Below are 20,339 nucleotides of genomic sequence, written 5' to 3'. Positions count from 1 at the left end.
ATAAAATAGTACCATACAAAAGCTTGTGTGTGCTAGATAACTTCAAGTCATAATTTTTGGAAGATATCTGGTTGCAGTAATTTTACAAGCAGAAAGAAGCTAAGGTGATTCTCTCAGTCTCATCCTTACAATTTTAACAGCCTATGAAATCATATTGTACTTTCATAATCACAGATAAAAATTTGTTTGGTATATGCTTAATGATTCATGGAATTAGTGAAATAAATAGATGACTAAGGCTCTTAGCACTGTACAAACAGATTTATTGGATTTTGATGTACACGCATCTAATTATTTTGAGAATTTGTATGTTAAGTGCTCTACTTTATCTTTGTTTATCATTACTATTAAGGCTTTGGATAGTTTTATGAGAGCTTAGATTTTCATGCTTTAATCCTCAGTTGTTTTTTAATCATTTCATTTAGAAGGGGTTTAACTTCATAAGAACTGCTGCGAAAGTGATCTTTAGTTAAACCTGTGAAGTGTGAAAATCATCTGTCAAAGCAGATGTACATCATGTCTACTGTTAATATCTCTTTGTCCCTTAATCCTACTTTTCCAGTTTGTGTGGGCACTGACAGTTAACTCAAGTTTCAGTCAAACCTAGACAAATAGGATTTTTTCCCTGCCCTACAGTCAGCTAGTCAGACAATCAGTGATTTTTTTCACACTATTCACAAACTCATTAGACCTTTGCTCAGACTGGCTGAGGCACAGCAAGGGTGTAGAACATGGTCTTTCATAGTCCAGAATATTTTTCAGAGGCTGAATATTAAGGACTTATTGACAAAATCTTTTCAATTTTATTTGAAAATGCAATCTATGTAATTTGCAACAGCAAATTTTTTACATGCATTGTACAATGAAAACATTGAAGTGGGATCTGTTTCACAAATGAATTACATCCATGCCATTCATTTCATAATACATAAAATGTTGCTAACCACTTGAATGCAAAAATTGAAAATTTTTACATTGCATTACTGCTATTTTGGTATATGTTTTCCAATGAATATCTATTGATCTGCAAAGAGAGAAATTAGTCTGTGCCATCGTTTCATGATGGCATACTGTGTGAAAGATACCAAACAAAGCAATTGAATATGAAATTACCAGTGAATTCAGATTTTAAATAATAAACATAGAGATGGGGTAGTGCTATTACAAAACTGAGTATTTGTATTTTGTGTTAGTAGGGAGTTAGCTGGGTACTATAAGACACACAGAAAATGGACAATAACTTCTCCAAAGATCTTGTTATCTTAAATGATGAAAAGATAACAACAGGTTAAACCAAAATGGAACTGGGCAAGTGGTGGGAAGGGTAAGATAAATCTGTTGCAAGCATTAAAATCAAGTAAGTTTATTTAGGTCTATCCCTCTGAAAATACGATTGCAGCCTGGCCAAACAGAGTTAGTACAATGACAAGTAAATGCATTTTTGACAATTACAATCTGAAAAGATTTGGGCCGGTTAACTCTTCTCACACACGAGTACCTCTTAGTGCAAATAACCTTATCAGAGCTGGGGGATGAAATACCCTGTACAGGTTAATAGTGGAGCTGCTGTTGATTACAGTAAAGCCAAAATACTTCACAATCTAACTGCCGGTGTAAATAACCTAATCTCCAGATTCGCTAGCAAATCTACAGCCTAGCCCCAGGTGTTTTGCCTGAAACACACATGGCACAGAATCCTAAACTAAAATTATGTAACCCTTTATTTTTTAATTTTCTTATGTCAGTCTTCTTCCATCTGTGCCCATTCTAGTTTCTTGCAAAAACTATCTCTAGACACAATGACTTTTTTTTTCCCTTGGCCTACCAAAACTCTATGGAGCCTCTCCATGGATCATTACTTTGTCACACTCATTAGAACTTGAGATGAAACCTATTGAGGTGACTTAACATCATCTCAGAACAGCAGGTGCTTTGGCATTTCACATGTCGTATGGGTCAAGACATAATAGCATTTCTAATTGTCAGCCACAGAATGAGACACAAAAGTAGTGAAAGGAGGAGGGAAATCCCTATAGGGAGAACTCAAGGTTATCACTCCACTTCTGACAGAATTGAAAAACTAACTCACCGACATGAAAGACTGAGCTTCTTCTATAGTAATGTTCTCTAATGGAAAGGCACTAAAAGTTGTTCTGCCTTTTGTCCTGGATTTCTAATCTCTCATGTATTCTTTTCTTTCTTTCTTTGTCACAAGGTGGGTACATTACATTCTATTCTGTGCACTCTAGCTCTAAATCCAAGTGTGTATTTCTGGCATGGTGACTTCAAAAATGTATTTCATTTAACATATATATGTGAGTGTGTGTGTGCATCAGTATACATATGCAGTAATATAAATGGCTGATACAAACATGTATTTGTGGTTTATGTAACTGTATTGTAGAAAGAAAACAGAACTTTCCAGTACCATAATGACAGTGAACTATCTGGTCAAAGGACAGAATTTCTCAGCCAGCAACAGGGAAACTATTCACCTGCTACTAGCCTCTAGAGTTTGTAGGTCTAAAAGGGTTTCAAGGGGTTCCCATAAGCTTATTGAATCTAGAAACCCACCAAAGCAGACCCAAGTGTGGACTGGAATAATTATCCATACTGCAGTATTCAGAGATGTAACAGGAGGTAGTTTATCCTGCTCCTGCGCAAAGCACTGACACACCTGCAATGGAGTTTAAAGCTGTGTACCATAACCACTGCACTGAAATCTATAGTCCATGCGGGAATTGATGCTAACGGGGTTAGTAGAGAGGAAACGTATCTTGCTTGCTACAGAAAGAAGGGCAATATTAGGTCTTTTCACAGTAGCATCTTATTTTGAAAAAACACCAAATCTAAGTGGACTGGGAGTTTTGAAAAGAAGTTTGAGCAATAAATATCCAGTTCTGAACGTGTAAAAGCATTTGATGCGTTGCAATATATGTTACAGATACGCAGCCTTTAAAATATATTGACATTTATTTGCATATCTCTAGCCAAATTCTGTGTTTTGTATTGCACTTGGAATTGGGCAAAATTCTTTCAACTTCAGGGAAATATGCATTAATAAAAATTGCATAATAAAGACAAAGGTCTTAGGGTTTGTCCTCCATGTAACTAACCTATTTCACTTCTCAAATGTATTTCGAAGCCTGGCATTTTGGGCTAAATATCTGTAGAGTACCAGGAAGATAACAGGTCCTGCAGTGGCTGACCCACTGTTTCGCTGGTTGGTGATTAGTATCAGGGCCACGGGCAGCTTGTGTGTATTCCTGGTAAAGTCTCCTACTCCTGTCCTTTAGTCACCAGCAGCATATGGGAATGCTGGAGGCAGTAAATTCTCTTTTAAGTATCTGACGTTCTTTGACATATCCTGCAGTGAATCTCTCTGACAAAGTGAGTTTTTACAGTGAGTATCTCTACAGTAAGTTCTGTTTTCCTGCTGCTAGAAGGAAGATCATCCTAATTAACAATTCTCAGAAAAGTAATGTATCATTTAGATAATCTAGAGAAATCCTGAATTTACTCAGATCAATGGCAAAAATCCAGTTGACTTAAAAGGGAATACATTTTTCATTTATGATTTTCATAGAACAGCCTTGGATATGGAAAGATGAAGGGAGTATGTCTCTTAACGATTGGTTTCTTCTAATATTCTATCTGTATTTTATCCATTAAAGCTATATAAGATGGGAATATTAAGAACATCTAAAGTATGTTGAGCAAAATCCTCATGCTGCAATATCCCTGGATGCTGTGACTTTTAACTTCCGTGGGCAAACCCGAGTTTCATATTTCTTCTCCTGTAACTAGTTCATCGCCTCTCTTTCCCCCTACATTTCCTAGTACTAACACTTGCCAGATACCAAGTTGCTTGAAACATGCTTAAAATTTTTGTAGTTTTGTGGCACATCTCTAATCAGTAGCCAGGAAACTTCTATACAGTCAGAAGAAGACAGTAAAGATTAAGTAGAGCATCTCTTCATATCTGATTACTTCAGCAAACATGTTAAGAAGGACACTGAACTAAGTTCATAATTACAGGCTTCGTTGCTGGTGAATGCTTCTAAAGTTTTGCTAGACTTGTTATGATACAAGTGACATTGGTCTTTTTTGACAGAGTGATACGTTCTTAAGGAATTGCTCAAACTATTATTTTTTTAACTTCTGGGAGTTGCAAATGGCAGCCCAAGTAGTGTTTTCTTAGAAGCAAATGGGTAAGTAAGCTAGTATAACCTAGCTAATACAAACGCTGCGCTGCTACAAACAATAAGCATCAGATGAGACTATGCCCTGTTGTGATGCACAGACACACAGGAATAGAAAATTTCTGCCTGGTGAGAGTTTATAATCTGAGAAAGGCTAGAAAGGAAAGGGAATAATATGTTCATTTTATAAACAGAGACAGGAGGTGTAGAGAAATCAAATATAGTTTTTTCAAATGTCCCTAGGGCCAGGCAGTAAAATTTAAGTACTTACTGACAAAGCTAGACAGTTAGCACTTCTGAAAATTTCAGGAGGCAGTGAAATGCTTAACTTCCATTACAGTAAGACCTGAATTTTGAAGTCACCTATAAAAATTGTCTGTACCTGGATCTGTAGGTCTAGGCTAAGTTGTGCCTTTCAGATAATTAGGCCAATTTTTCACTGAACATCTGGACAATAATGAGTGGAACAAAACCAAAGTATAAAAAAAATAAGAAGCCCATCTTTCATCTGAAGTCCCTTGTACACTGCCTTTCATGGGCTTAAGCTACACTTTAAAAATGAGGCACAGTCTCCTAATTTATTTAAAAGTTTTGCAAGGTTGTTTTAGTGATAGTGGCCAGAGCTGTTTAGCAAAGTTCTGTGTCAGATCTCCTGAACTCCAGACCTTCATCCTAAACACAAAAACTTTATGTTTTGGGGAATCCAGCTGCATTTTACATACATATTGAAGTTCTGGTATTAGATATTACAGTTGTGCATCAAAGATAAAGACAGATAGCAGTTGGCATGCAAATGCTGTTTCCAAAGAGAATAAAGCCCTTTTGAAGGCACTAGAAACTGTCAAAGTTAAATTAAAAATTAAAAATCCATTCTGTGGCTGCAGAGATGCTAGGCTGCCTGACAGCCACAGAACCAGGAAGTTCTAAAAACCTCTCAAATGCAGTAGTAAGTTATCTGCGCTCACTGTGCTTCCCCCTCTACCCAAATCAACTTTTATGCCACAGTGAAATATAACCACTGTGCCTATAAACTGTTCATCTTGGTCATAAGGAAAAAAAAACCCTCCTTGCAACTGTTTTTTTAAACATCTCAAATTATCAAGTATTCAGCTTGCTTATACTTTAACATGTGATATATTGGTGTAAAAATGATGGACTTCCTCAATTTTTTAATGACTTATGATTTATTATTTATGATAATGTACTGCTGCACATTAGTCAAAATGAAGATTGATATGGCCTTCAACATGAAAAAACACCAGCTACAGTCACAAGCAGTGTTTCAATAAATTATTTCATGCATTAAATTTAGGTCTCAGAATCTGGAAGTGGGGTAAAGTGAGGTAATCTGTGTTGTTTGGTGGGTTTTTTTTTTGAAAGTACTGACATACCATAGAAAAATATTAAGGATGTTAAGAAGGATGATGGATAATACCTGCCTCTCTCCACGTCTGTCCACCCTTCCTCCACATTTATACCCTCATGTGCAGTAACTGACATTTCTGAATGTCTTTGTTGGGATTCTTTCCTGTTTTACAGACTTCCCCTGCCAAAAAGAAACAGTATAGTAATAAAGGACAATACTTCTGTTGTCATAAGCTATTTACTGCCTTATACCTTACAGAACTTTGGAAGGCAGGTGTTTATTGCCTGCTGCTGCTTGTACTGCTTCGCAGCTTGCCTGAAGAAGAGATTATGACAAAATCTATCTATAATTAAGCAAACCTTGAAGCAATACATTGCTTGAATTTGAAAAGGAGCAACACCCTTATCACTGTCATGCATTGAGTCAAAACATGTTTGGGAACAGCTCTGATTTGTAAAGTGGGTTTTAAAATTGGGATCAGAGTTTTGAAGTTTATTTTTAAGTAATGTGAGGTTATTTTCATAGGGTACCATCACAATGCATATTACAGAGCATGGAATCAAGCTGTATAAAAGCAGTAGAATACTGTTATCCTACAGAGGGGTAACAGGCCCTAAGGACAGGCAAAACAGCATTGTACAATTATTTTATGAAGTTTTTTCTTACTGCTGCACATGATGTTCAGGAGAAATGATACAGATGTGACTGAGTAATCTTACATGGAGAGCAAAAACGTTGGTACATTATTGCATATAGGTTTTAATATTTCTTGAACTTCTATAGCCTGGAAAGACACCATGTTGACAGACAAGATGTTCCTAGTGTACTTGCATGGTCCCCCTCATTGCAGCATTTTAATTTTAGCCAGAATTTTAATCAGCAAAATGATTAAGTGATGATATCCTGTTGATTTCAATGGGAGTTAGATGCCTAACCAGGAATTAGTCAGTGTCTGTACTTGAGCAGATATTTCTTTTCCATTCAACCAGGAAGTAGTACAGTCTCTTGAGACTGGTTTCCAGACAAAAGGAGTTCAGGCAGAAATCAGAGCTTCTGGTTGCTTATTGAACTCTGTCCGTCCTCTGTGTTCTCTCCCCTTGAATAAGCAATATGAGCTGCATCTCTCACTTGGGTGGCTTAACATCGGCTGCAGTCAGCTTCGACTAACATGACTTTCAAACAGGACATTGCTGGAGGAGTTGAACAAATAAACTGGACTTTTGAAACAACCAGATTTAACCATCGCTGTGATACACACTCCTTGAAACTTGCTAGTTCATTCTGTAACATAAAGCAATTCTCATGTTGACTGAAGAAAAAGCTAAAAATCTTTTCAATTACATATTCTTTACTCCTTGTTTGTATTTATTATTATTAAAAAGTTATGTATTTCATAGTACTCACCCTATGGTAAAATATCTTTCATTTCTGTACATAAACTTTCTAAAAATCTGAAATTCTACTGAAAGGTTTTAGAGTCCTAAGAGCAGCCTCTGCTGATGCCTAAGGAAATTGTTTCTCGATTTTTCCAGGAGAGGTAACAGTTTTCATTGTACACCCAGAAGAAGGTTGCAGGAGCTGTTCAGCTGAGCTTTGTATGGCACTTGGAAAAACAGACAAGACTTCACAGATTGTAAATGTAAAGTAACCGTTATCAGCATTAAAAATATTGGATACCATGGACAGTATAGCTAAAACCACAATGGTCTCACGGTCCAACAATAGTCCTGTGGTACTCTGCAAAAATTTCTGAAGCTCCTTATTAAAATGCCCGTCCCTTCCCCCCGACTGGAAATCTAAATACTGGTCTATAACTTGAACTGTATTGTGTTTTTGTGACAGCAGTATCTTTCAGGTCAAACAGCTAGTTGGCTCAGGCCAACGGTATCCCCAGCTGCGTTAGCAGGAGCGTAGCTGGCCAGTGGCGGGGAAGCGATGATCCCCTCTGCTCGGCACTGGCTGGATCACACCGAGAGGCTGTGCCCAGTTTTGATCCCCCAACAACAGATATAGAAAGCGGGAGCTAATTCAGCAGAGGAGATGATGGAGACGGAGCCAGGCTCTTCACCGCGGCACGTGGTGGGAGGACAAGGGACAACGGGCGCACGCCGAAGCAAGACAGGTTCGTGCGGAGGAGCTTCTTCCCCGTGGGGACGCCGAACCCGAGGCACCGGCTGCCCAGGGAGGCTGTGCCGTCGCCAGCCTGGGGAGGGGCCTTGGCAGGACCCGGCCGCACAAAGCCCTGAGCCACCCGGTCGGACCCCGGCCGACGCCGCCTTGCGCCGTGCGCGGACCCACCGGGTGCCGCCGGCCCGGCCCGCCCGAGCGCGCCGCCCCCGCACCGCCGCGGCCCCCGGGACCGCGCGGCGTCAGCGCCGGCTGCAGCCAACCGGCGCCCGCCGGGCCCGCCCCCCCACGCGCCCGCCCAGCCTATAAAAGCCGCGGGCCGGCGGCGAGCGCGGGAGCGGCGTGTGGAGCGGGACGGGGCGGCGGGAGTGGCCTCCTGTCAGCCGCCCCCGCGTCCCCTCCGAGCCGTCGCCCCGCTCACCAGCCGGGATGTTGCCTGTGTTCGCCGGGCTCTTGCTCGCCGTAGCCGTGAGCGGCCGGGGAGCAGCGGCGGGGGACCAGGAGAGCCCGCCGGGGAGCCGCTTCGTGTGCACCTCGCTGCCGCTGGACGCCGCCGGCGCCGGCTGCCCGCTGCCCTCGGTGCCCGTGCAAGGCGCGCTGCCCCCCGAGGAGGAGCTGAAAGCCACGGTGCTGCAGCTGCGGGAGACCGTCCTGCAGCAGAAGGAGACCATCGGGAGCCAGCGGGAGGCCATCCGAGAGCTCACCGGCAAGCTGAGCCGCTGCGAGAGCGCCGACAGCAAGTCCACCACCGGGACGTGGAAGAAGGAGCTGGGCAAGGGCAAGGACACCATGGGTGACCTGCCGCGGGACCCGGCGCAGGTCATCGACCAGCTGAGCCGCACCATGCAGACCCTGAAGGACCGGCTGGAGAGCCTGGAGGTAGGGCCGGGGCGGGGGGGCAGCCTCCTCGCCCACCCGCGTCGAAACTTGCAACCACCTAACCTGTACCAGTGGCTCTGGACGGCTGCGTGGACACAACCAGTCTCCTTAACCTTTATGGAGATAAATCCGAACTGGCTGAGCCCTGGGAGCGAGTGGCTTGGCTGCCTTGTCTTGTTTTCTTGATTATTTGTCCACTCACTTTAACAGTGAAAACCTGAAGGGCTCTTCTGTGAATATGTTCTCCCACTATGGGTGGGGAGATTATGGTTTTCTTGCTTGTCACCAGCTTAGTTTCTGTATTAATATGTCTAAATCTCTTTGGGAACGTGGCTTCATGGGGTTTGAGGTATAAAGTGGATGTCTTGGGTAGTAAGACCTGTGCATATGGTGCTGAACAGGCCAGTAGTAATGAGGAGATTGTTGGGCAGATTGTGTAGATAAGACATTGTATTTAGAGACCTAGAATAAAAAGGACCTGATTCTGCATGCCTGCGAATAGAAAGGGGATTCAGTCCAAGGCCCCCTGATGAGTGATTTCTGTGAGCCTTTGGACGGTGCCCATGGTTGGGTGACACACATGGAATTACTTTATAGAGGGTATTCCCACAGGAATCACACTGGATGCTGTTTTCCTTTCCATACGCCGAGAGCTACATGCATGTCCTCCAGCTCTTCTCCAAACAGTCACTGCTGTTGTGAGGATGGCGAGTAACTTCTTAAAGGTTATTCTGTGAGGTCTAAACACTCTGGACTACTTTGCAAGTACAGTTTGAACGATCTGATAGCGTAACATCCTTTCGTTACTGTTGTTGTCTTTTTGAGGCTTTTTTTTTAGTGTTGTAGAAGGGAAACTCCACTAGAATGATATAGTAGGTGGAACCGTTGGTTTCGTAGTATCCTTAAAGATACCAGTGTTGAGAGAGTGTGGGTGGTTTTCTTGCAGTTTAAATACTTTTACTGGCTAACAGTTGATCTAAAGAGTATCAGATTTCTTTAGTCTGTAAATAAAAACTGAGGAAACTTTATTTGGTAAACTTGCTTTTGAAGTAGCTTAATTTTTTATTTAAAAAGAACTAATAGTTTTTCTGTTTACTTAAGTTGACAGTGTCACTTGCAGTAAGTAAAGCAAAAATTGACTAGTGGGCCAGACATACCTGTACTAATGGACGTACATCAGGCCTGGCTTCCTACATCAATTTTATTGACCTTGAATGTATGAAGACTCCTTCACATGAAATTCTGGAAGCCTATAACAAAAGTGTCCTTTTGTTTCAGGACCTGTTTTGCTACAGTATTGATAAAAGCACTGAACATGACAAGTGCTAAAAGCAATACCTCTTTTGTACTTGCTGGGGAGCTTGGTGATCTTGCTTTCTTCCCTTTGAATCAGGAGCATATCAGCATTTCGGCTTCTGTTTTAGAAATGACAATTTTTTTCTCATTTCCCCTAAAGCACCAACTCCGAGCCAACGTGTCATATGCAGCACTGCCTAATGACCTTCGAGAGATGCTTCAACGGAGACTTGGAGACCTGGAACGCCAACTCCTGAGCAAAGTGGCCGAGCTTGAGGATGAAAAGTCCTTGCTTCATAATGAGACATCAGCCCACCGGCAGAGGACAGAGACAGCCTTGAACGCATTGCTAGAAAGAGTGTCTGAATTAGAAAAAGGTAACCTACACAGAATCCAAACGCTTCCCCGTGCTGATTGAGTTGTGTTTACTCCCTCCTCCTAGTGCAGTAGTCTAAAAGGGGGGCCTCGAGGGAAAGACAGTTAAGGTGCTGGACCAAATAGTAGGTGACAGCAAAATACATGGATTTCGTTTTTCCTTTTGTCACAGGCTTCCTGCCTGACAGGCCTCTGCATGGCTTTGGCTTCCTGTCTCTTAATTTGGTGTATGTGGGTGGTTAGGATGAAACTCTTAGTGTTTGTGGGATGGAAAGATATATAAGGAGGCAAGTGGAAATGGGAAGAAGTATGACACTGGTGTCAGGTAAATACCTAGGTAATGTCAAGCACACCCCTAAGCAGAGCTGCCTGCCTTTATTTGGACTGAAAGTCATATGGGCGAAATTTAATTAGCACAACTGCCTTTGATGTAACGAATGGCGTTTCATACCAGAACCATTTCCTGTGCTGCTGTGGAAGTATTGCTAGTGGTCTTGTCTTTTTTGCTGGTTGTGCCTTTGCGTACTGCAGATCCTTGAGTTGTGTCCTATCCCAGGTGTATAGCTTTCAGAATTTACAGTAGATTACACATGGTGCCACTGGGGGACACTCGTAATCCTAGTCATTTATTCAGGTACTTAGATTAATTATTACTGAGATCTCTATGCTTGAGTAGAGTCTGTTTATTTGAATTACAAATGTCTGTGGAAATGAGCTAAAGAACAGAACTATCTTTCTCTAGTGACTATAATATACACCTACAAAGTGGACTATAGGACTAGAGCACCAGTAAATATTGCTGCCCAATCTTTAAATAATTTGCCAAGGTCAATAGGTTCTCTGCTTAAAAGCAGCTTAATGGACATGCTTTCAAAATGGTGCAAATGTACATACCTTACGAATTTTAAAATGCAGTCTAATGGATCCATTCATGTAATATTGTATCTTTTTTCATTTCAAAAGTGTAAAGGAAGGGAAAAGTGAAGTAGGACAAAGATATATTCTACTGGTTCTGTCATGTAGTATTTCCTGAGAGCTAAGATAAAGCCTAAACTGCAACTGAAATTCTGGAGAATTAGTGGCCTGCTAATGTCTTATGTGACAAGTATTGCTAGTCCTTGTCTCTGAAAGATGTGACTCATATCAGCAAGTCATCAGAAGGAGAAAGGGAGGTGGTGGGAGAACAAGAATGTGAAATTTAATTAGGTTAAAAACAGCCTGTTTCCACCTTTATTTTTTGTGTGGGGAGAGAGAGCTGTCTTAAGTCTCCACGGAAGTGAAGAAACTGGGCCAGGAACCAAGACACAGGCTTTCTTTTAGTTGTGTAATTTGCTTTCTATAACAGTGCAGCTTAGCTGTTCTATGCCTTTGGTTCTTCTGTCAAATTAAAGTGAGGGTAATAATGATCTAAGAACTTAATGATTTTGTACGTTAAATGCAGACAATATTTGAAGTGGTCTGACCTCTTTTGAAAATAGTATTTCTAGTGTGATTTTTATTTTAAATGCCATATTGTTTAGCATCTCTTCCTGACAACAAACTAGAGTGTGATAAGCTCTTCATTGTCCTGAGACTAAATAAATGGAGGAAAAACTAACCTTAAGGTGACACTATGAACTTTGGAATTTTTTTTATTTATTGTGACAGCTGTCTTTAGTTACCAGTGGGACAGAGGAGTTTGAAGTTTATACAACTGTTGTAATTTCCAAAGTCTTCTGGTAATTCCTTCACTGGTTGTCACCATTGACAGCAGTAGGTGATGCATTAAAAAGCAGGACTGGGTGGAGCAATAATCCTGCAACTAATAGTGCCTGGACTTAAATGTGATTCCTAGCTTTGCTGAAGACATGAACAGGTCACTTGCTATGTCTAAATCTATTTTCTCCATCTCTAAAAGGGAATAACAGTATTTCTTCCCTGCCTTGTCCAAAAATAATTCAGATCCTTTAGGAAAGGATTGCCTTATCCTGTGCATGTGCCCCATTGGCCAGAACAGGAGGATCTTGTTATCATTTGGAGTTGTGGATGTTTTCAAGTCATGAAAAGAAACCGAAAAATATTAATAAGATTAATATTGTTTGTTCTTTTCCAACCCGTTATTGCTTTGCTAAGCTCTTTCAGGGTGACTAATTCTCTTAATGGAGTGTGTTGGGTTTTTTATACATGGGATTGGTTGTACCAGCCTAGAGCAGGTTGCTCAACATTAGCCCTAAGACCCTGGAGGGTTTTTTGCTTCAAGTTTAACATATTTCAGTTTTTGGTCTGTAAATTCCTCAAGAACAAGCTTTTTTCTTCCACCCCCTTGTTCTGTGAAAAATGCAGTCAAAACACTTCAGTTGCTTCTGAGAATGGGAACTGAGAGAATGCCAATGGTTTAAAAATTACATATGAAAATTGTGTCAACCTTTTGTGCAATAGCTCTTCATTTGGATTGCAGTGTGAATTTTGGCAAGGGGATTGAACTTTTTTCAGATATGTAAGTAAAGGGAATGAGTGGCATTCAGAATGGGTTGCTAAAAGGTTGAGGGTAACACTACTACAGAACTGTGGGGTGTTATTTTGTGGCACAATGTGGAATTTCTCTCTTCTTAATATTTAATTCTGGAAAATTACTCATAAGCAACTACATCAGAAGTATATACAAACTATATAATACAGAGTATTCCACCTTTAGAAAGCTTTGGTCTTAAGAGTTCTCAATTTAATAAACATCTCTGGAATATCACACTGGTTTTTACCTTTTAGAAAAAGCTACATAATAATTTCTGCTTTTATAGTAAAACAAATGTCTAATGTTTTTGTAGTTCATAACTTCATATTGTATTTTTCTTCAGGTCACTTTGAACTTCAGCTTTATATTTTTGTTCAGATCTCCTCCTGATTTGTCTACAGGACAGAAATTGGTTCTACTAAGTTTAACTCTGCTTTCTGGAATATGTCAGTTTACTTCAGACTAGCCACCCAAAATGAGAGCATCAACCTGTTTCTCAGCCTGCTATCTGTGAAATGGGGGTGCTGCTGCTAGTTCCCTGGGTAGCAGTAGTAAGAAAAAAAATACTGTTTTTGAAGCACTGTGATGCTTTAATAATGAACATACCAGAGAATCCATGTTTAGTAATAGTAAATATCTTTTAAAACGGTTTGAATTATTTGAAATAGGCAGGCCTCCAGCCATGAACTAAGCAATGAAGAAAGAAAATATTTAATAGCCTCTCATTAGTCATCTGCCATCTATTCTTTTGCTCTAAATGAACAGGAAAAATAAGTGATTAGTATGATATATATGAAATCTAGTTGTATTTTTCTGTGCTGCAAAATCAACATTCAGTAATACTAAAATATATTTTTTCTGTACCTCTCCAAAGTGATTAGAATTCCAAAGATTCTCAATATCAAATATATTGTTTCTTAACCTGAATTAACACTAAACAAAACAATATATTTCTAAAGGTTTTTCTTCCTCAATGTAATTGTAGGTAACAGTGCATTTAAGTCACCTGATGAATTCAAAGTCTCCCTTCCTCTTCGCACAAACTACTTATATGGGAAGATCAAGAAGACTCTGCCAGAGCTGTATGCTTTTACTGTATGCTTGTGGCTGAGATCAAGTGCTTCTCCTGGAATTGGCACTCCATTCTCCTATGCTGTTCCTGGCCAAGCTAATGAAATTGTCCTCATAGAATGGGGGAATAATCCAATTGAACTTCTAATTAATGATAAGGTGAGAATTGACTAACTCTTGTTCACTGTCTACATTAATAGAATGAGGCCCAAACCCTTGGTACCTCTCTAACAACTCTTTCATTGTCTCTGAGAGAAGACAGCTCTGCTTGTCTGCTGTGGTCCATCTGTCCGTTGCAAGTTCATAAAAGTACTTGAAACACAGTCAAATGGTACATCTATTTGCATGTTGAGACAAAGCAGCATGACATCTGGGTGTGCACACATTTATGCTTGTCCTCTGAATGTACAAGCAGATCTTGGCTTCTTGCTTCCTTTATGAAAAGGAAGCAATACTTGAAGCCACACTACTGCAAAGCCTGTGAGATCTAAGCCAGCTGCAGTGTTTCTATCTTTTTAATCCTAGAAGTTCAGGTGTGTTAAAATTAATTTGGCAGAAGACAGAACAAAAAGCATGTAATTGTCTGGTTTTATTCTGTTTAAGTACTGAACATCAGTTTAAATACAGTTTTTCAGACTTTAGATACAAAAGGCAACAATTGTCTCTCACTACTTCATACCACTGGTAGTTTCTGACACCTCCAGAATGAAGCTTGAGGAAAACGGGTCCCATTAAAACTGATTATGAATAATTCCTTTCTCCCTGCCTTCAGTTTGGGCTAGCTACCATCACCTATTTACACTTCATAGCTAAGTGACTTGATTTGAATCAATGTGAGCAAAACTAGATTCTTAACTTGGCCAGGCTGCAATGTAGCCTAACTTGCCTTCAGGCACCATCCCTTGTTTTCTTTGGCCTGTTAGGTTTCCTAGTAACTTGCTGCTCTCTGAGGGATCAGGTGTTTACAGATCTACAACACAGGTGGTTCAGTCACGTGCCTAGTTAGGACTGCTAAAAATCCTTATCATCCTGCCAAATAAATAAAAGTGAAAAGCCAATTATTGTTAATGATTTGTGGAAGAGAAGGAAACTTGAGTCTGCTTATCCTTAGCAATAACTTTTTTTCTCGTCAATATTATGTTAGCACTACTAATGTTCTGTGAGGCTTTTCTTTCTCCCACATCACAGCTGTTCCATAGCTGCTGCATTTGTATCTTTATGTTTACTTGATCAAGTTTTCAGATCAAATTCCTACAGGGGCGTAATTCCTCCTTATTTGGAGCCCTTGGTAACAGTTCCCACAAGTTTTGCTGGAAGCAGGCAGATGCATTTGTCAGAGTTGTTACTGCAAGTGGTGCAAGCAAACCCCAGATTTTAAGAGACTTATTGTGAGCATTGGATGGAAAGTTAGGACTAAGCACTGAGACTTAAACAACAGATGCTACAGATTAATATGCAGGATCAGTGGTTTTGATAGCAGCTTAGACTCTGGTACTTGTGTCACTTGATTCTAGATGAAATCAAGGCTCATATTTATAGTAAAAAGCATGGCTGTATTCCTGAAGACAGAGCTGGGACAAAGTAGAAAGATGTGGACTAACTTCTGCCTTTGAGGTTGTTTGCTTCTGAGGACAGAAGCAAATTCTATTTGAAAAAATTCTGAGGACAGAATACTGTTCCTTTCTAAATGTTGTGCTTGAACTGGTAGACTTGGTTTGCAACATGTATTATTCTTTGTTTTTTGTAGGTTGCCCAGCTCCCTCTCTTCATTAGTGATGGAAAATGGCATCATATCTGTATAACATGGACAACCAGAGATGGAATGTGGGAGGCTTTTCAGGACGGAGAGAAGCTTGGCACTGGGGAGAATCTTGCTCCTTGGCACCCAATTAAACCTGGAGGTGTCTTGATCCTGGGTCAGGAACAGGTGAGTGAATGAGTGTGTGCCAGCGTTCGTTTTTTTTTTAAAAACGAAACAAAACCCAAACCAAAACTCCCAGCAGCTGTAAGAAAATTTCATTGTTAAACACATGCTCCTGTTGTATACACAGTATCAGAAAGATTAAAACAAAGCAACAAATACCTAATGCAATCACACATTGGTATATTTTGTTTCATTTATGAAACATTCAGAATACTCATGTTGCAGTTATTCCTATTCCCACTCTTAACGCTCCAGTGCGCGATTTTGTCAGTGATCTGAATAATACCTTAAATTAAATCCTTTGAGCTAGATTGCTGGTAACTAGCAATGTGGCCAGTGCAGTTACAGGAAAGGACAGAATTGGCTAGCACCGTTGTATGAGCAGTCAAAACGAAGCTTGCTGAAAGCAGACCAAGTATAATTGCTTCAATTTGTTTTAAATTTTTTTTAATTGCAGCAAAATTGACTGTCCCTCTTAGCAATTTACTGGTTTTGCCCCCCTTCTTTCCTCTTCATCCCAAGAATAGTAAGAATGGTAGTCCTTGAGCCCTGGAATAAACCAAGGAAAGTGTGTGTATGGGGGTGAGGGGACCAACTACTGTGGGCACTGGAGTGCTTGTGGGTATATCAGGATCTCTTATAATTTGGCCTGCTATGGAGAACTTGCTGCAGACCAAATTCTGCAGATTTTCAGGTGTGTAATGTTGTGTTTTGAATAGTGGAGCCTCACTCTTTCAGAATTTGATGTCTACTTTAAAGATGAGTCTGAAGTCTAAGTGACAAATTCTATATCAGACATTTGGTTTCTCATTAAAGATGTAGGTAAATAACTCTTAATGCAGATGCTAATAAAGCTGCCAACAGAAAACATTCATGAGGTTAATGCTAAGTCCTTTTTGAATATTGGAAAAAAAAAACCCAAAGGATTTTGAATCTTTCTCTTCTAGGTAACATGTCATTAAGCTATTGCCTATGAGTTGTGTGGCTCTTCACAATTTTTTTTTTCCCCTACCTGTTTGTTGTATGATTATACATCTACTAAAAAAAAAAACCTATTGTAATGAGTAGCAGGAAATAGCCTTTCCCCAGGATTCCCAGGTTCACAACAGGGCAATGAAAAATTAGTTTTGTCTTGATATTGATTTTAGTAGATACTTACCCATGACAGAATGATAAATTCAGAATCCTAATACACTCTGCATAGCAGATGCTCCAGTTCACTAAGTGGCTGGCAGCTTTTCGTAACTCTCGCGTGCCATTTGCCTGTACTATGCTTGGTTCTATTCTGTGCTATCAATTTCATGTTACTGTGATCACACAAAATGTGTGATTTCTGTCCTTGAGTAGTGGATGGAGCAAGCAAACACTTTCAGGCTTATGCATAGCAGTTTGAGTTAGTCATTTGGTAAAACCATAAGAAGCCTGTGTATTTAGATCCAAAGATGGCATCTTAGGCCCTGCAGACAATTGGTCAAGGGCTGCAGTTACAGTTTAATCTATAGCCATGAAGCTCCTAGAATAATCTTATACATCTATGCAGTTCTTGCTGAAGCTGTCCTATGCCAAGCTTGCAAAATAGCTCCTAAATTACTCTCAACATTTAAAGCTGTTTTCATGCTGTACTGCTTGGGGGCAGGGTTAGTTATGTATAGCCCTTGTATAGCAAACTACTGTTTGCTTTGAATTTTTTTGATGCATTTCAGATTGGAGCTTTTAACTGTTCCATAGAATGTCTTGTTCAAAGTAGCCCTTCCAGAAACTTGAAGTTATTCTTCTTTGTGACCTAGTGCTGCACCTCCTTCTAGCAGCGTGGCTGGGTGGGGGGGAGGGTCTTCAAGCTGGAGAAAGAAAATGCTGAAATAGTCTCACCTAATCCTAACTCTTGTCTGCCTAAAGGACACAGTAGGAGGAAGATTTGATGCAACTCAAGCCTTCGTTGGGGAGATGAGCCAATTCAATATATGGGACAGGGTCTTAAAAGCTGAAGACATCATGAATATTGCTAACTGCTCTACCAACATGCCTGGCAACATCATACCCTGGGTTGATAACAACGTTGATGTGTTTGGAGGTGCTACTAAATGGCCTGTGGAGACATGTGAAGAGCGTCTGCTAGATTTATAGCTGCAATTGTTTTCCATTCAAGTGCCCCCTTTTAGTAGGACAATCTTCTGTGCAATCTAAAGCACTTATTTTTCTCTCTGCCCTTCCCCAATCTTAACGCCTCAGAAAAATAAAAAAATTGAGTGAACTGCCTCAGTGCAAAGATAGCTGCTAGTCTGGGGCATTGAGCCTGACAACGAAAGAAGCTTTTCTTGGCTAGAGCAGCCCTTGCTTGCCATGGCCTGATCCAAAAATATGCTTTGGCCTTCATCAGCCTTTTGATTAGGCCTGGCTTTAGTACATCAGTTCTTCTGGCAGGGAGGAGGAACAGCCATGCACAGGTTAATTATCATCCTCCTTTGGATAATGTGCAGTGCTGGCAAAGCGCCAAGATTAACAGACTAAATGTGAATCCTTCCTCCCAGTCTATCGTTTCCCCTTTGAATCGAAGCCATTCTTTTTTAGCCCTTTTTAAAGAAACTACTTAATCCTTACACTACAGTGGTCATGGTGCAACTATGGGTAGAGCAGAAAAGCCACTGTCTGAGTGCAAGGTCTTGCTTTTTAATTTGCAGGTTAGGAATCCTTATTTTATGATAAGGAGGCAATGTATGAGACATGCTATTCTCTTCCGTTTGAAGAATGGGCTGTGTAATCAGCATAGCTCCATTGAAACAGAGATGCTTCAGGTAAGGTTCTGTCCCAAAGCCTGTCTTTCGCTAGCCAGGATCCCAGCGTAGATGGATGGATGAAAGATGGCATTTTTATTTTCTGTAGGCTGAATGTACTGGATTCATAGTGACCTGGCTTGTAAACTTTATTGTTTCTCTTGCTTTAGTCAATGTCTTTTTTTTTTTAAATATACGAGCTGTGATTAAGAGAATTTCATTTTGTTTTGCTTTGAAAGGCCTTTTTATGAGCAAGTGCCAAAGTTCAGTTTCTGCTTGCTGAGAATTGCTATGTATTTTTCCAGCATAAGTCTTCTGCACTGTTTTCTATGTTATTATAATGGTCCTGTGTAATATGAAAATGTGCTGTTTTTTCAATTCTTGTTGACTGTCTCTTCTGTAAGCACTGGGCTGACTATATTTTTTTAAATCATTTTCTCTCAATATTTTGCAAACAATGTTGCTGTTTCCTTGGCATTGATGTGACTACTTGGTTTGTGGCTCGCAGATAGCAAATGCACTGTACTGGGAAAGAGTTAATACTTTTGTTATTTAAAAGAAAAATTATTTAAAGGGGGGGAGGGGGAATTTATAAAGCTAAATATCATATTTTATTTTTCATATGTTTGAATTGTAAGAATAATATGGTGACAGTCCCATTTGTAGGATAAAGTTACATATTTCCATTAATATGTAGTATGCTGTTCTTAAAAGAAAATTCTTATAATGAACTTTTAATTAAAATGCACTGTAAAAATGAGTCTTTTAATTCCTTTATAGTCACACACGCCACTGAACGTTCTCTTATGTAGCTGCTCCGAGTTCACCTACTCTCTCTAGACTGATAGAAGTACTGTCCTGTAAGAAGTTATCCTTTTTCCCTAGAGCTTTTAAATCAGTTTTCAACCAAAAGGGTCCTAGGTGTGTGCATCTAACCTTGACTGGGGAGAGGCTCTCCACACTGGGATGTGGTGGGGTGTCTGAAGCTCAGGCTGGGAGCTGTCTCCTACCACGGTGCTCTCTTAGGCACTACTCTACACCATGGCCTGGGATACAGCAGTTTCATTGGAGTGGGATGACACACAGAACATATGTTCATATTTATTTTTCACAGTCATGAGAAATTGAAGCTACGACCCCTTCTGGGTGAAAGTACTAGTTGTAGGCAACTTAAGTGTTCCAAACCAGTGTGAAAAGAACTGCTCAACAATGAGATGACTTGCTGAAATGTGACAGCAGAGGCACTACACCCGTGCAAGTAGTAAAGCACAGTGTACATGGGGTCTGGCAGTAAACCAAATGCTCTGCTGGTAAGCTAAGAAGTTGATGGTGCTCTCTGGAAGAGAACAACCAGCTGAGGCAGAAATGTTTATCCAGCTCTGACATCCTTCTCTGGCTATGGAGAATTGGAGGTTTCTGTGAAATGTCACACAGCTCCATTTCACATGTTCTAATTCTTATTGGCCTTAAAACATTCAATCTCTTCCCCTGCAACCCACAACAGTACTTTCCCTGCCCTAAGGGAAAAAAAACAAAACAACCAAAAATCTGTGTCCTAAGATCAGGGAAAGTGCACAACTCTTCTTGAAAATTCCACTATCCATGAAGTGAGTCCACTTGTGGGCTGGAGACCAGCAGAGGCATCAGCCCTCCAGTCAATCCACCTTTCTTTATCAGCTTTTTTTTCAAAATAAACAGAAGGAACTGAAGTCTGGAGTTACCTGTGCTGAGGTCTGCCCTTTCAGGCAATAGCTTTTGCATATTTTCACCCTGTTCTTGAAAGGTGCAATGGTGAAATTGTGTTAGAGGCTTTCCTGTGTGGCTAGGAGCCTGCGTG

At 40.4% G+C, this 20,339-nt stretch overlaps 1 protein-coding gene across 1 annotated transcript; it reads left to right on the top strand.

The window, feature by feature from the left end:
• Nucleotides 1-8,033: 8,033 nt before the first annotated feature.
• On the top strand, nucleotides 8,034-19,262 carry NPTX2 (neuronal pentraxin 2). Its single transcript, XM_075105019.1, has 5 exons — nucleotides 8,034-8,574; nucleotides 10,031-10,247; nucleotides 13,722-13,966; nucleotides 15,555-15,734; nucleotides 17,628-19,262. The coding sequence occupies exons 1-5, from the start codon at nucleotides 8,125-8,127 to the stop codon at nucleotides 17,853-17,855; spliced, it is 1,320 nt and encodes a 439-aa protein (XP_074961120.1). The 5' UTR covers nucleotides 8,034-8,124; the 3' UTR covers nucleotides 17,856-19,262.
• Nucleotides 19,263-20,339: the final 1,077 nt, after the last annotated feature.

Source organism: Phalacrocorax aristotelis, chromosome 10, assembly GCF_949628215.1.
Source record: "Phalacrocorax aristotelis chromosome 10, bGulAri2.1, whole genome shotgun sequence".
NCBI lineage: Eukaryota > Metazoa > Chordata > Aves > Suliformes > Phalacrocoracidae > Phalacrocorax > Phalacrocorax aristotelis.
Note: the sequence above shows the minus strand (reverse complement) of the source record. Positions and strands in the feature narration are given on the sequence as shown.